This window comes from Convolutriloba macropyga, chromosome 3 (genome assembly GCF_964194025.1).
Source record: "Convolutriloba macropyga chromosome 3, txConMacr16.3, whole genome shotgun sequence".
NCBI classification, from domain to species: Eukaryota; Metazoa; Xenacoelomorpha; order Acoela; family Convolutidae; genus Convolutriloba; species Convolutriloba macropyga.
The window spans coordinates 50430412-50445751 of NC_134470.1; the positions used below are offsets into that span (position 1 = coordinate 50430412).

Sequence of the window (15340 nt, forward strand, 5' to 3'; positions counted from 1 at the left end):
AGAGAGTTTTCGTATGGCCAAACGAATCTAGCAATTACAATATTGACAATGCCGCGCATTAAATGGAGACAAAAACTGCTTGCGATGCTGTATTGCATTTTCACAGTAAAAGAGGAGCTATCCTCTTTATTACCGTACATGAGGTTTCAGAACAGTCACAAAGGACTTCAAAAGAAAAGAAGAAAGTTTGCAGCTGCTCTTGTCAACCAACATCAAGAGTAAGAAGTTTACCCGAATCGGCGTTCGCTAAAACGTAACCAAGTGTATCCACCGCATTTGTAATGGTTCATGAAAACACGGACGACACCATCCTGTAACGTCAAGCGGTACTGGTTTGCAATGAGTCCAGGCTGGTAAATAGATGTCATCGGGCCAAAATTTGTTGCTACTACTTAGACCCGTCAAGTGATGGACTTCACATGATGAGGGAAGAAAATTTTTTAGAACAGCGTGGCAATGTATACTAAGTTATCTCTGTAGATACCAGTTTTGAAAATGGCCCTCAAACTGGAGTACACAGTCTTTTTATACAGCATCAAGCACCTTTGCTTCTATGAGCAATCCCAGATCCACTAAAGGGGGGATAATTAACCATTCGCCTGTGTTTGCGACAGTATAAGACTGTAGCAGTACTGTTTCTTGGACGCTCCCGTCGTTTTCATGTCATTACAAACATCTTGCAGTATCTAGGGAAACAGTCAACTTCAATACAGAACATACCCGGCAGATTGCCGAAAAACAACCGCCGTTGATTCCCATAACCGAGATTGGGATTGGAAGAAGAGAAAAAATACTAGTGAAAAAATGATTTTTGTACAAACAATTTTAAAGTACAAACTATTTTGATGTCATTTTAGAGCTGAACATGCTCCTGTTTCGTAGTGAGACCACACAGGGGCTAGTATCAAAACCAATAAGCATTAAAGATGTTAACTAAGAACAAAGTTCGAGTAACGGGCATCTAAAATCGAGCTTCATGGGTTTATCCCGTTTCGTTTCTATTTCTGACTCCGTTTTTCGACACTGACTCTGTTCATTATGAATTGCTTTGCTGAGCAACTGCTGTCCAAAAATACTTTTAGCAGAATGAGAGAAGAGTGAAACTAGCCTAGAGAAGTCAAAAAGATTTCACGCAAAATATTGAACAAGCTGTGAACTAAGGTAAAGCGAAAAACTTTTATTCGAAGTAAAAAACATAACAGGAAAAGTCCTGACGTACAACTCAAAGAATTTTAATTGACTAAACAAAAAAATAGACTTAACGGACTATGAGTGAATTGGGAAAACCATTTCTAAAAAATCAGATTGGAAAACCAAAAAAAAAACAGAAAATCAATGTCAAAATGCCGCTAGCGAGAACAGAAAACCACTAGCGAGCAATGTAAATTTGCTTCTAACAGAAAACTAGGGCTAGAAGGAACTATGAATGGATTGGGAAAACTATTTAAAAAAATCCGATCCAAAAAATTGAAAAAAAAACAGTAAGACCAAAGTGAAATCGCCGAATGTGAACAAAAAAACCCACTAGCGAGAACGCGAACTTTTGTTCGAACACCGTTTTCTCACTCTACTTAAAAAATAGAGCGAAAAAAATTCACGCCGCAAAACCACTCCCATTTTCGCTCCATTTCCTGTTTCGACGTGACCAAAAATCACTACTCCAATTTGAATTCAAAAAGCATTAAAATGTGTGAACAGATCTTAAAAAAAAAGACAGCGCCCCAATACAATTCAAATTCTTTGCATTGTAAAAACATAGCTGGACAGGTCTTGACGTACAATTCAAAGGATTTTCATCGACTAAACGAAAAATTAAACCTAGAATGGACTATGAGTGAATTGGGAAAAACCATTTCTAAAAAATCAGATAAAAAAACAGAAAATCAATGTAAAAATGCCGCATGTGAACAAAAAACCATACGCGAGAAATGGAAATTTGGTTCAAACAAAAAACTAGGCCTAGAATGAACTATTAATGGATTGGGAAAACCACTTAGAAAAAAATCCGATCCAAAAAATCGAAAAAACAGTAAAAATCAGAGTGAAATTGCCGCATGTGAACAAAAAACCACTAGCGAGAACGCGAATTTTTGTTCAAAAACCGATATAGAGCGAAATAATTTTACGCCGCAAAACCAATCGCCTTTTCGCTCCATTTCCTGTTTCAGCGTGACCAAAATCACTACTCCAATTTGACTTCAAAAATCATGAAAATGTGTGAACAGATCTTAAAAAAAGACAGCGCCCCAATAGAATTCAAATTCTTTGCATTGTAAAAAAATAGGAGCGCTATAACAGCCGGCTGAGAAGCTGAGGCGGCTATTAATAAGAATGTCTTCTGAATTTCTGACAAAATAATTCAATTGAGCTAGTGAATGCTGCGTAGTACTTGTCAAATCATACAACTGCAAATGAAAACCTATCCCACTAAAATTCGAACTGCTCTAAAACGACGGGCGCAATGCTGTGAGAGAACACAGACTTAATGTCCTCCTCGCTCTACCTGTTTATTTCGTTTTCGAGAACAAAAAGTTAACAAGTTATCAAAAAGGACTAATGTAGCTGCGCTACTAACTTCATTCGAGAGCAATTATGAATGCTCAAGTTTTTATTACAAAACTGAGCTTAGACTACAGCGTACCTTTTTTGCTTGTTCATGCCTCGCAGCACTTCCTGTCCGAACATTCTGATCATTTCATTTTCAGCCAACAGGAACCTGGCGTCTACTGAGAGGCAAGCTTGTGCTTGAGAAGTGGCTGCTAAGTGACGCGCATCTGCTCTCAGTCCAGTCTTAATCTCCTCCGCTAGCTCTGAGCACAATATCATTCTGAGATTTGAAAGTTTACCTTTTCCCTTAAAAACGTGAACATAGCGTAACCAAAGAGAGGAAAATAATCCAGTACCACCACCAATGTTAGGGTCCATTCTTCGAGTCTTTTTGCCCGTTCTCAAATCACCTCAGAGGTCATCAAAAATTTACGCCTTCAAACAAGCACGCACAGCAGTTATTTTAACAAAATATTCCGCCCTATAAAACATATTTGCAGTTGGGGATTGTTAAACGGCACTCGTGGTCCAAAAATTATAAAGATTCCATTTTAATTCTTTATCACTTTTTATGTTATTCAATCTTACCATCACTAAGTTCAGCCTGTCGTTTCTCATTTTCTTTAATCAGTTTCTCCAACTCCTCGTCAGTGTCCAGTTCAACGTTCGCACCATTCACAACTTTCTGACCAATCCTCTCGCGGTCATTCTGCTTTGCTGACTGAACTTGCCCTTTCTTTTTCTTCTTCCGCTTTTTCCTCACGACAGCTGTGTTTTCTGGCCTAAAAGACTCGATCCATTAGAAGGCGGCCAGTGCAATAATGTATAGTTCTATCACTCAACTAGCAGGCCGGCAAAACCATAACAAGAAAATCATGTACACGAATAAGAGGTTAAAAAGAAGTTGCGGTTTCAGTTTCGCACCGACTCGGGCTCGAACCCATACCCCTCGATTAACAGCCATAGGTCTCACCACTTACGCTAACTATGCGTATTGCACTTGTCCTTTGCTCTCTCTCTCTACTACAAACTTCTGGACAATGGCTTTTGTGACTCGCTTAATATAGGAGCTTAATATATGATGGCAAAGCACGTCTCAAAACGCATTTATTTTGTTCTAGGTTGCATGATTAAGGTCCCCTAAAACATGTAAAGCTGAATAAAACAGTCTTTCGATGTGTTTTTTAATTGAATCATCAAGTAGAGATCGAGTAACTTTTACGTAAAAGCTACGGTAAGCAACGTACTATACAAAGACAACATTCAACGGCAAAAGCACATCAGTATGCCTCGGCAAATCTAGTTAACTTTGTTGGCAGGTCTTAGTCTAGGTCACCAATTCAAACTAATCTGTTCAAAAAACCGAATTTGTTAGGCTAAGCGAACAGTTTTGAGCCATTTTGGAAGTTATTCTTAGTGGGAAATCGGCTTTGGTATTTCTCAGAAATAATACGTGTGTTGCATTTGGAACGGAAAATCTAAGCGAAAGTTTTGATATAATACGCACAAAAATTCTCTATCTAATGATATAATTTATTCAATTCAATTTACTCGGTAACATCCTCCGGCCCGGAAGAAGATGTTGGGAGGATTGGTACAAGCTTAACGAGTGGGCGGACGAGCGATCCGGACGACGTGCGTAAGACGGCTGAACGGGCGACGCTGTCGGAACCGTAACGGAGTTCTTCAATCCGAGCAGTTGGATAGTAACCCCTAGGGTTGCTTTCTTCAACGATCCAAACTAAATCACCAACATTGAGGTGACGCTCGGCAGGCGTCTGCCACTTAGATCTACGGTTCAGTGCAGGTACATACTCCTTAACCCAACGTGCCCAAATTGCATTGGCGTAGGACTGTGCACGGGCGTACCGCTTACGATGATCGAACTCGTCGACGCCAACGATATACGGAATTCTGTTTGCTTGGTTACCGAGTAGAAAATGGTTAGGTGTTATTGCGCCTAGGTCGGACGGGTCGGCGCTTACGGGCGTTAAGGGACGTGAGTTTAGTGCGTATTCGACCAGACAAAAAGTAGTGTTCAACACCTCATCTGTGAGGCGACGCGTACCGAGGATAGTGTACAGTACTCTTTTAAAACTTCGAACTAGCCTCTCCCAGATGCCACCTTGGTGTGGCGCACTGGGTGGATTGAACCTCCACTTAATGCCCTTATGTGCAAGTTCGGTGGCAATGTTAAGCGTATTCCATTTTTCCACACATTCACGGAGTTCTTTCTCCGCTCCAATGAAGTTCGTACCATTATCCGACCAAATCATAGCAGGAGTACCCCGACGGGAGACGAACCGCTCCACTCCCATTACACAGGAACTAGTGTCCATGGACGGGACAACTTCAACATGGACAGCACGAGTAGTGAGACAAGTGAAGAGAAATCCCCACCTCTTCTCGGTAGTCCGACGAACTGTGACGTAGAATGGGCCGAAGTAATCAACCCCGGTGTTGGTAAAGGGAGGAGACTGGTATGCGAGTCTCTCCTTTGGAAGGTCTGCCATGATAGGTTGAATGATTGCCGCACGGAACTTTCTACACAAGACGCAGTTTGATTTGATTGAACGCAGTGTGGAACGTAGTTTTAGTATGGCGTAACGTTCCTGTACCTTTGACCTTAAGTAATCAATGCCCTGATGATGGTTCTTCAAATGAGTATGCCGCAGAAACAGTTTAACAAAAGTATGACGCGCATCCAGCACGATAGGATGCTTAGTGTCAAAGTCAATTTCCACTAGCCGTCGGAGTCGACCAGAAGAACGGATGAGACCATGAGGCCCAATAAACGGAGTAAACTGAGCAATGCGGCTGCTCTTCTTAACGGATTTGTTGTCAAGAAGATCCTTTCTTTCAGTATTAAAGGACTCTCCCTGAACCAAGTACTGGAGATGACGCTCGGCTTCGTCAAGCTCAACAGGGTCGGCTATGCTGCCGTCTACGGAACGGTAACTTTCATGAGATGGTAAAAGACGGAGCACATATGCGGTGACACGAAGTAATTTTTGATAAGAACTGAACTTATCAAACGGGATTAGATTGATGCTTTGTTCCTTAGGGGGCTTGGTTACGGATGCGGCTAAAGATGAGATGGAGTCACCATCTTGTTCCTTGGTTACAGCGCCGAGCTTGATGTTATCAACGACGTCAATATTTGGCACAAAAGGGAATTGCTTAGTTCTCAAGAAGTCAGGACCCCTCACCCAGCTACTTGATTGCAAAACTTCAGCGGACATGCCACGCGTGCCAGCATCTGCCGGATTATCACAAGTGGCGACGTGGTTCCATTGGTCAACGCTGGTGTTCTCCAGGATTTCACTAACACGATTTGCAATGAAGATGGGGTGTTTGTTTGTTGAGTTTATCCACTGCAAGACGATAGTACTATCTGTCCACATAAAGACTTTATCCACAGTAACCGTTAATGCTCGACAGATTTCCCTTTTTAAACGGGCAGCGAGGAGAGCGGCTTGTAATTCCAACTTAGGAACTGTCATTATCTTCATAGGTGCAACACGGGCCTTGCCCAAGACAAACGCCAGCTCTGTTTTAATCTCCCCGGAGTTGCAAATTACTTGAGCCCTAAGAAAACCTACTGCACTGAATACGTCTTGCGAGCTATCACCAAACATGTGGAGTTCAAAGTGTTGGAATGGTCCTGAAAAGTAACTTCTCGGTATAGTGATCTCAGCTAACCGCGGCAGTTCAACACACCAGGCAAGGAATCTGTCAACTGTGTCTTTAGGTAACTCGTCATCCCAACTTTGTCCATTGACACGCCAAATGTCTTTCAAGGTTACCCGAGCACCAACAGTGAACGGTGCGACAAGACCAATTGGGTCGTAGACCTTTGACACAAGACTTAAGACCAAGCGCTGTGTTAAACTTTTCGTGATGGTGCTGTTAGTACCCCTACTCACAACCAGCGTATCTTTGTTGTGATCCCACTTAAGCCCAAGCACGTGCATTGATTCCTCCTTGGACGAAACGATGACCTTTGGTTCAGTGGATTGAGCAGACCCATCAATTCGGTCAGCCAGATCTGGTACATTGCTTACAAACTTAGTAAGCTTGAACCCACCTAGATGATTCACTGAGTCCACTGAGTCCAAGTAATCGTCCATGTAGAAATTCTCAAGGACGGCTGTCGCAGCTTCTGGGTACTCCTTAGCATTATCGCGTGCCGTGCGCTGAAGTGCGTAGTTGGCGCAGGTGGGCGAATCTTTTGCCCCAAAGATGTGGCGCGTATACTGGTGTACCACAACATTTGATGTGGGGTCCTCCCGCCACAAAAAGCGCAATGACGGTTGATCACATGGCAACACTCCAACTTGGAGGAACATTCCCTCGATGTCGGCGGATACGGCAGATGGATGTTGTCTGAACCGTAGGAGTACATAGATTAGGTTTTGCAGTAGGTCAGGTCCGGTGAGTAATGACTTAAGAGATGCGCCATGGAATTTTGCTGCTCCGTTTAGTACCCTACGAACCTTGCCCGGCTTGTTCGGGTTAACAACCGGATGGTGTGGTAGGTACCACTCTCGTTCCGAGCGACTTTCCACCTTATGAGCATCTTTGACCCTTACTACGTAGCCTTTGTCTAAGTCCTCTTTGATGGTATTCGAGTACTTTTCCCTTAAAGTCTGATCTTTCGTGTGCCGCTTTTCCAAAGACTTTAATTGAACAAGCGCTGAGAAATAATTGTTGGGCAGTTCGATGTTATCTTCAGCCCATAGCATTCCGACATCGTACCTTTTTCCATTATGCACGGTGGTGTTTTCAAGAATTTCATGCGCACGTGCATCCGAGGCGGATCGTGGGTCTACTTGCTTAAGTGCGCCGTACGACTCCATGTCGTACCAAGATTTTACCTGACTAGCGAGTTCAAAGTCCTGCTCCACATTAGCTTTGAAACAAGTCGAGACTAAACCTGAAGAAGACGGTAGAGGGCCGCTTAGAACCCAACCTATGGATAAGCGAACAGCGAAGGGCGAGGACTTCTCGTCGGCAGCGAAGTACTCTAACGGGCGGATGGCATGATACACATCCTGTCCAAGTATCATCTCGATGTTTCCATAGCAATATGTAACTGGGTCTAGAACTGCTAGGTGCGGGTAAGTTTCCTGAAGTGCTTTAATGTTAATGACGTCGGCGCCTACATTCAAATTTTCCTTTACGTAAGGGCTGACTTTAAATGGTTCAAATGCTTGGTTGTCGCGTGGTGTTACAATTAGTTCGACTAACTTAGTGTCTACAACCTCCTCGGTATTTATACCCTTGACTGTTAGTTTCAATGCTGTACCGTGCAAACCAAGTCTATTTGAAAGATCATTGGACACCCAAGAGTTACTGCAAGCGGTATCACACAAAACTAAAGCCGTGGTATCTTTATCGGAGGAGCTCTTCAACTGTAATTCAGTCACCTGAAGGAGGCCTTTCACAATACTCACAGATGACAAAGTAGTGGTCTTACTCGATGATTGGACACTAGGAAGTTTACTTTGACTTGCGCCAGCATTAGAATTAATGTTGTTGTTGTTTGAAGGGGATTTTGGTGGATACACCCTCTCAGCTCCATGAAGAAGTGTGTTATGGGAGCTGTTGCAACCGTCCTTCCTGCATTTCCTGGGGTTTGGGCATTGCCTGAACATATGCTTTTCTCTCAAACATGAGAAACACAGTTTTGTTTCAGCCACTACCTTTGCTCGCTGAGTGGGAGACTTTTCTTTAAATACCCTACACTCCCAGATGCGGTGGATACCTTTACACACAATGCAGCGAGGGGTTGCAGGCGTTGCCGATGTTGAGGCTGGTCTCTGAGTGCCCTTAGTTTGTGTATTAGCAGCAAAAGTTCTTGAGGCAACTTTGGTCTTTACTACTGAGTTGGTGTTATCCTCAGTTCTTGCCTTCGATGAAGTTTGTTTCATTAAATCATGTGCCTCGGCCTTCTCCTTCAACCAATCGTTGAAGTCAAGGAGTGTTGGCTTAACCCAATGTTTCTTCACTGTGAAGAGTGACCAGGATTCTTTCAGATTGGGCGGCAATTTTTGCACAGCCGTGTTGAGAAGTGAGGCGCTCTTAAGGTCTGCGTCATATGAAAGTTATTTAAAGACCCCAACAAGACTTGAAATTGTTGCAGAATAGTTTATGATGTTATCACTATTGTGCATCTTTAGTGGTGGAAAAGAGCTGAGTTTTTCTAAGTGTGCACTGACTACTGCCTGTGGTTGGCCAAATTTACGTTCGAGTGTTTTAAGTGCATCCTTATACATTACACCACAGTATACGAACTCAGCGATGGCGGTTTTAGCTTTTCCAGTTACAAGAGTTTTTAAGTATGTTAACTTGACATCATCAGTCAAGGACTGTGCGTCTATGGCGCTTTTAAATTGTCCGAACCATTCGTGCCACTGCAGGGGATCACCATTGTATTGTGACAACTTCCACTCGGGCAGTGGATCGTTCTTCTTACAAGTAATTGCGTCCGCCAACTGCTTTATCAAATCCGCAGAGTCCAAAGAAGGAGCCGAAGGTGTGGGATGCGGCGGGCCACCCCAACACAACGGGTTCGGAACGGTAGCTCCATACGTTGGCGGAATGATCGGAGTGACAAAGGTGGGGGCGGTACCTGTGGAAGAACTAAATGGATTTGCTTGCGTGAAGTCTGATGTTACGTAATTTTGAGCGCCTGCTGCTGCTTGTGCATGAGGGGAGCGGTGCGATGTAGATATATGAGGGTTGATTAACGGGGCCGGTTGTACGGTGTATAAATTTGCAGATGTACGTACAAGTGGTAATGCATTAGGCGGGACTGCTGCCGGAAAACGCCAGACATTTGGATCTGGAGGAACAGGAGGTGCGTGAGTTATGGGCACAAAGTTTTGGGGCTGAAAACTCTTTTGTGGAGGTGGTGGATGATTTAATTGAGGTACGAAATTGTTTGCGGAGGAAATGAATGGTGCAGGCGGAGAATGGGGTAACAGATTGACATTATTCGCCACGGAGTTAGTGGCTTGTAGTGGGAGTGCTTGTGGCGGGGAAGGAGGAAAGCGGAATGCTGGTGGGATTAACGGAAAATGTGGTGGTGCGGGGTTTAGAACGGGGGACGGAGGGGCTGGTACATTTATGTGTGCTTGTTGCGGATTAAGTGTTAGCGGAGCATTAACAAGTGTGTTTAAAGGTAGTGAACGCGAAGGGCTGACTAAATTCAACTGTCCCGGCATGCTCGACCTGCGAGGGAATTGATGATCTAACTGTAAACCATCGAAGTGCATTGTTGCTTGAGACAGTTGTCGGGCTGTGTTTGGGGCGTTTAGTTGAGTTGGCATACCAAAGTTTATTGGTGGTGATGGAGGCGTATATTGAGGCTGTCGCTGCTCTTGCATGATGTTGTTTGCAACATGTGCATCATTGTTTACATTGGTTCTACTACTTGGTTCATGGACAGGGAGGTTGATGTTGGCCTCAAATTGACCATGTGTATTGAGATTGAAGTGTGAGTTTGGAAGTTGAGCTGAAGAAGGTCGTTGGACAATTGCTTGGTTGGATTGGGCGATGGAACCAGAAAAGTGTAAACTCGGTTCGTTTGCAACATCTGCCATGTTCCCGCCTGGTGACGAATTAACCCAATCTTGAACAAGTTTCTTGCTCTTGACTGAACTTCTTTCCGTAAAGAGCCCACTCATTTTGCCTGTACCAGACCCGTCCGCTGATGATTTTGTCATCAACTCAATTTCCTCAAGGGCTGCAGCAGCTACTTCCTTGCGATGATCTTCCTCAAGCTGCTCAATTTCTAATTCCCGCAATTTCGTTTAATTTTCAATTTCAAGACGTTGTCTAGCAATGCGAAGCTTTGCCTCATGTTATTTCTCAAGTTCCTCCCTTTTTAGTCTTGATAATTCTAAGTCTCGTTGACGCTGACTTGATCTCTTTGAGGAAGTCATATGCGAACCTGATCTTGAGTGGTGAGAGGTATACATCTCTGCTGTCTCTTTGTCTTGGACCGAATTGATATACCCTCGAGCAGCAGCAATGAACACGTCAGTTTTCTTTGTTATAGTCTCTAACCATTTCTCAAGATTCTTACAGGCAGCGTCTGGATCTTCAGTCTTTTGTGCCAGATCAAAGAGCTCTTCATTCTTATCAACTACTCTAGTAAAAGCATCTTTGCACTTCACAATCAGACGTTCGATCTTAACTTTCCTGTCTTGCTTATCAACAGCGTTGTTAATTTCACCATAGATGTTGTTAAGTTCAGCCTCTAATTTTGCCCTCGCACTATAAAGTTTGTTGAATTTGTCCTGCAAAGTTGTCATGATCTTAAGAAAAACAGGAACCACAAGTTTAATTTAGTACTAATATAGAGTACACACACATGCAACAGCACAACACAAATGGGTTATACCGAACCCTAGTGTGACGGTTTGCCTAGCAAACCGCCAAAGAGCAAAGATGTTCGTCGAGTACAATAGTACCCGGCGAAAGAAAGAAAGAACGGTGCGCAGGAAGCGCGAAACGGGACAGGACAGGAGACGGGACGGACGGGAAGAGACGCCGAACGAATAACGCACGACGCTACGGGAAACCGGACGGACAAACGGGAGCGTCGGGCGAATGGCGCGCGACGAAACGGGAAAACGGCACGGGTGGGGCGGAAACGTCGGGCGGATGGCGCGCGACGAAAGGGGAAAACGGCACGGGCGGGGCGGAAACGTCGGGCGGATGGCGCGCGACGAAACGGGAAAACGGCACGGGCGGGGCGGAAACGTCGGGCGGATGGCGCGCGACGAAACGGGAAAACGGCACGGGCGGGGCGGAAGCCACAAGCGAGGAGGCGGGAAGATCGATGCTAGCAGACCACAGCAACAAACTCAACAAAACAAGCTAGCCATAACTCCAGAATAAACTTAAGTCACACCCTAGAAAGAAGGAGAGGGGCTACTGACAGGTAAACTAGCACAAAACATTATGGGGCTTTATCAACGGCATCAAAACATGAAACAATTTACGGCAACGATGTAGTATAACCAAAAGTCGAAAAGGTCATGAAATTTACTAGCCGTAACTCCAGAACAAACTTAAGTCACACCCTAGCAGACCAACCTACCCAGACAACAAAAAGGCATATCACGAAAATTAATAAAGCTACAACAAATTGCTAGCAAACAAGTGTGGTGAAAGTCACGAAACAAACCAGCCGTAACTCTAGAATGAACTTAAGTCACACCCTAGCAAGGAACGAGATTAAACAACAAACCAGCATACTAGCAGAAAGAAATTTTACTACAGCAAAAATTCAACATACTACATCATACAACAAATTAAACGGGGGATAGAAAGAAACAAGGTGACACGGAAACAAAAGACAGGAAACGGAAAAATGAAACCAGATAACCTTGCCGAAAACGGACGGTAGCGAATAACTCAAAGAATGGGGAGAGCGAAACGTTTAGTAAAGCGCTATCGGAGAGAACCAACCACAAACTAACCCGTAACTCGTGAGTTAACTAAGTCACGCCGCCAGTCAGCGGGTAGACTCCCACAACAACGCAAGACTAAGTGACATTCAGGTTATCAAAGGCTTGTGTGAGTTCCGCCTCCTCAAACGCATGACGGGTGCGAAGTGTTTTACGACGGCGTTTTGAAAGTTTCTTCGGTCGGGAACGTGTTATCAAGGACCGGAGGTTGTTCTTATGAGCTAAGACTATAGTGAGTGTTTTCAGCTCAAGCGCAGGCCTTTGGTGTAATGCTCTGTACTCTTTAAGTAAACTAGGATCTTTCTGTTTACGTCTAGACACAATGTCTTTCACTAAGTGTATGGTAACTAGAGTACTACGCTTGAGCTGATCAGAAATATCAGGAGTTCCCACTCTGGGGCAATACACTATAGCTTCTATGCGCTCCTGATAGTTTTCAAGCACTGCAATAAGCTGTGAAGGTGTTAAAGGCTTATTGTTGTTGCTTCGATGACGTGAAAGCGAATTGTTCACTACATCATGCCATATAACTAGGCGCTTCTTATCATGAAAGAAATGACTCAACTGGAACTGCGCTGTTTTTCGGACTTTCAAAGCGTTAGGGTTGAAACTTAGACCCGGTAATGCGTAAACGTTACGTTTGTAACGATTTTGTGTTACTTGAGGCGCAGTTTTTATGGCGTGATGAAGTGAACTTGCAGCTAATATGAAAACCATGTAATGCTTTTACAACATAATTGGTTTGAGCTTTGCTCAAACTACGAAACTTGATTTTTAATGCGCAATTTTCACGACTTTCCAAGAATAAGCGCTTATTTGAGGAAAGAAAATCAGTTACCTGATATTCTTTTTTTGTGAAGTTTGAAAAACTTGACCAAACTTGTTTTTTACAACGTTTTAATCTATCTAACTACTATATAAATATGCTAGAATGATCAGATTTTTTTTCAATTTTCCAAATTTGGTCAATTTTTTCAAACTTTTTTTTTGCTTCGCGTAAATTAAGACGTTGATAGCTTTCTTAAACCAAATTCGGCAAGATATAACGCAATAATACAATTATCGAATTTTTCAAACTTGATGTTTTTCAAACCAAAAAGTGTATGGGGTGGGTTATCGGTGACCGTTATTCAAAAAAAATTAGATTAATGGAAATGAAACTAAAAATATAAGGGGTTACTAGATTTGCCGGTTTCTATATTATTAATATAGCATCAAGAAGAAAAAAGTTGAGGAGAATTTGGATGAGTCTTACAATTTTTTTGTTCTAGACTGTGAATCCCCTCTAGTAGTTGAGACTACCTCGCTCATCCACTGTGTAATGAACTTTTAGAAGTGTTGCACCATCTCTGTTGATCCAGATAATTTGTCCCAAATTGTTGTATCACTTTCTCCCTCAAAGTTTTGAACGGCATTTTGGCTTGAGGAATTTGAGATCCTTTTTTTGGTCTATGCAACAACTTTCGGCCCCAATTCGTGACAATCCTTGCAAGTAACTGGGAACTGGGGTAATTGAGATCCAGTTGCTCGCAGCTTCATTCTTTGACATCCAACCACAAGGACACCAAGGACGCATTGTTAGCAAAATTTATTAATTAATTAATTACGAATTAATTTTAGCACATAGATTTGGCCTTTGATCGACTTCAATTTTCAATGAGATACTTGAAGTATGCCAGAGCAATTTTAGGAGGTTGAATAAGCAATAAATTTGACACTACGATGCGCTGTTTGCAATTACAACAAAGCAAGTAGCTGTCGAATGTATTAACTCAAATACGTGAGCATGCAATAGAATGGAAACAACAATAATGTCCCTTCTTATCAAAGCTGTCCATCTTCGGATTCATTGACATTAGAGGCTCTGTACTGGAGCGGCACCAACATAAAGCTGAATAAAACGATGTGTTTTTTAATTGAATAATCAAGTAGAGATCGAGCAACTTTTACTTAAAAGCTACGGTAAGCAACGTACTATACAAAGACAACATTCAACGGCAAAAGCACATCAGTATGCCTCGGCAAATCTAGTTAACTTTGTTGGCAGGTCTTAGTCTAGGTCACCAATTCAAACTAATCCGTTCAAAAAACCGAATTTGTTAGGCTAAGCGAACAGTTTTGAGCCATTTTGGAAGTTATTCTTAGTGGGAAATCGGCTTTGGTATTTCTCAGAAATAATACGTGTGTTGCATTTAGAACGGAAAATCTAAGCGAAAGTTTTGATATAATACGCACAAAAATTCTCTATCTAATGATATAATTTATTCAATTCAATTTACTCGGTAACAACATGTTACGATTGGAGTAATGTTAACGATTGTGCTCAATTGAGACTGATGTTTAATATAATAGAGGAAGGTTAGACAATACGACTAAAACTGCTCAAAACTTAGTTTCATAGCAATTTCATCGATAATGGTAAATGAAACGCAAATCAACAGCTATAAAATAAAACCCAGCCTGTGGTTATCCTATGGAGGACAAAGAAAGCTGTTTGATTTTTCCAATTCAGTCTGTTTGAAGCTGTTGGTGTATTCTGTTTTGGCCTCCCGTTTCTTTGGGTGACTATTTGCTCAACTCCTTTTCTTGATCATTAAATTTGAGAAAAGAAGAATAGAGAAGTAAACAAAGGGAACGAGAAAGAGAGAAACGGAAGGAAAGATCAGAGAGAGAGAGAGAAAAAGGAACGGAGGAAAGAAAAGAAGGAGAGGACGAAACACACACACACACACACACACACACACACACACACAGAGAGAGAGAAAGAGAAAGAGCGAGGGAGAGAGAAACAGAGAGAAAAAAAGAAAGAGTAAGAAAAATGATTGCTCTAAAATTCGTTTGGGGGCAACAATATTAACGGGAAAATCCCAGTGGTTTTTACGAAAAACCATCATTCAAAGATTTGAAATAAAAACAAAGACAACACCAAGCGAATCCCAAGAATTGCTACAAAAACAATTGCCATTTTTCATCCCCCAAACACACACACACGGGAACATAAACCAACTCACGTCGCAAAAATTGCTCTAACGCCAGGCGGCATGGTGTTAATTAGAAATTTTCATGTCTACAAAAGGGAAGGTACCCGACACGCTTTCGAACCCTCAACCCTCAGAATAGCAGTCCTCCATCTTACCAACTGCGCTATAGTGAATACATACCACCATTTCTCACAGCCGCTTTTATCGTATCAATTAACTTATTTCAGATTGAGAGCATTTGAGATAACACAAAAATCAAGCTCACGCTTTTAATATACAGGATAAGCATTTTTCATTCCCAAACACACACAGGAACATAAAACAAATCAG

The 15340-nt window shown here is 42.6% G+C and overlaps 1 protein-coding gene across 1 annotated transcript in view; it reads right to left on the bottom strand.

Annotated features, from left to right (window-relative positions):
* The window catches only part of LOC142336652 (ribosome quality control complex subunit TCF25-like), a 35565-nt gene extending 20493 nt beyond the window's left edge, over positions 1-15072 (bottom strand). Inside the window, exons 1-3 of the mRNA XM_075385562.1 lie at positions 15041-15072; positions 3136-3329; positions 2642-2810 (exon numbers count right to left, since the gene is read on the bottom strand). Of these exons, the coding sequence (XP_075241677.1) occupies positions 2642-2810; positions 3136-3329; positions 15041-15072 (395 nt within the window). The remainder of the gene's footprint in view (positions 1-2641; positions 2811-3135; positions 3330-15040) is intronic.
* Between the last annotated feature and the right edge of the window lie 268 nt (positions 15073-15340).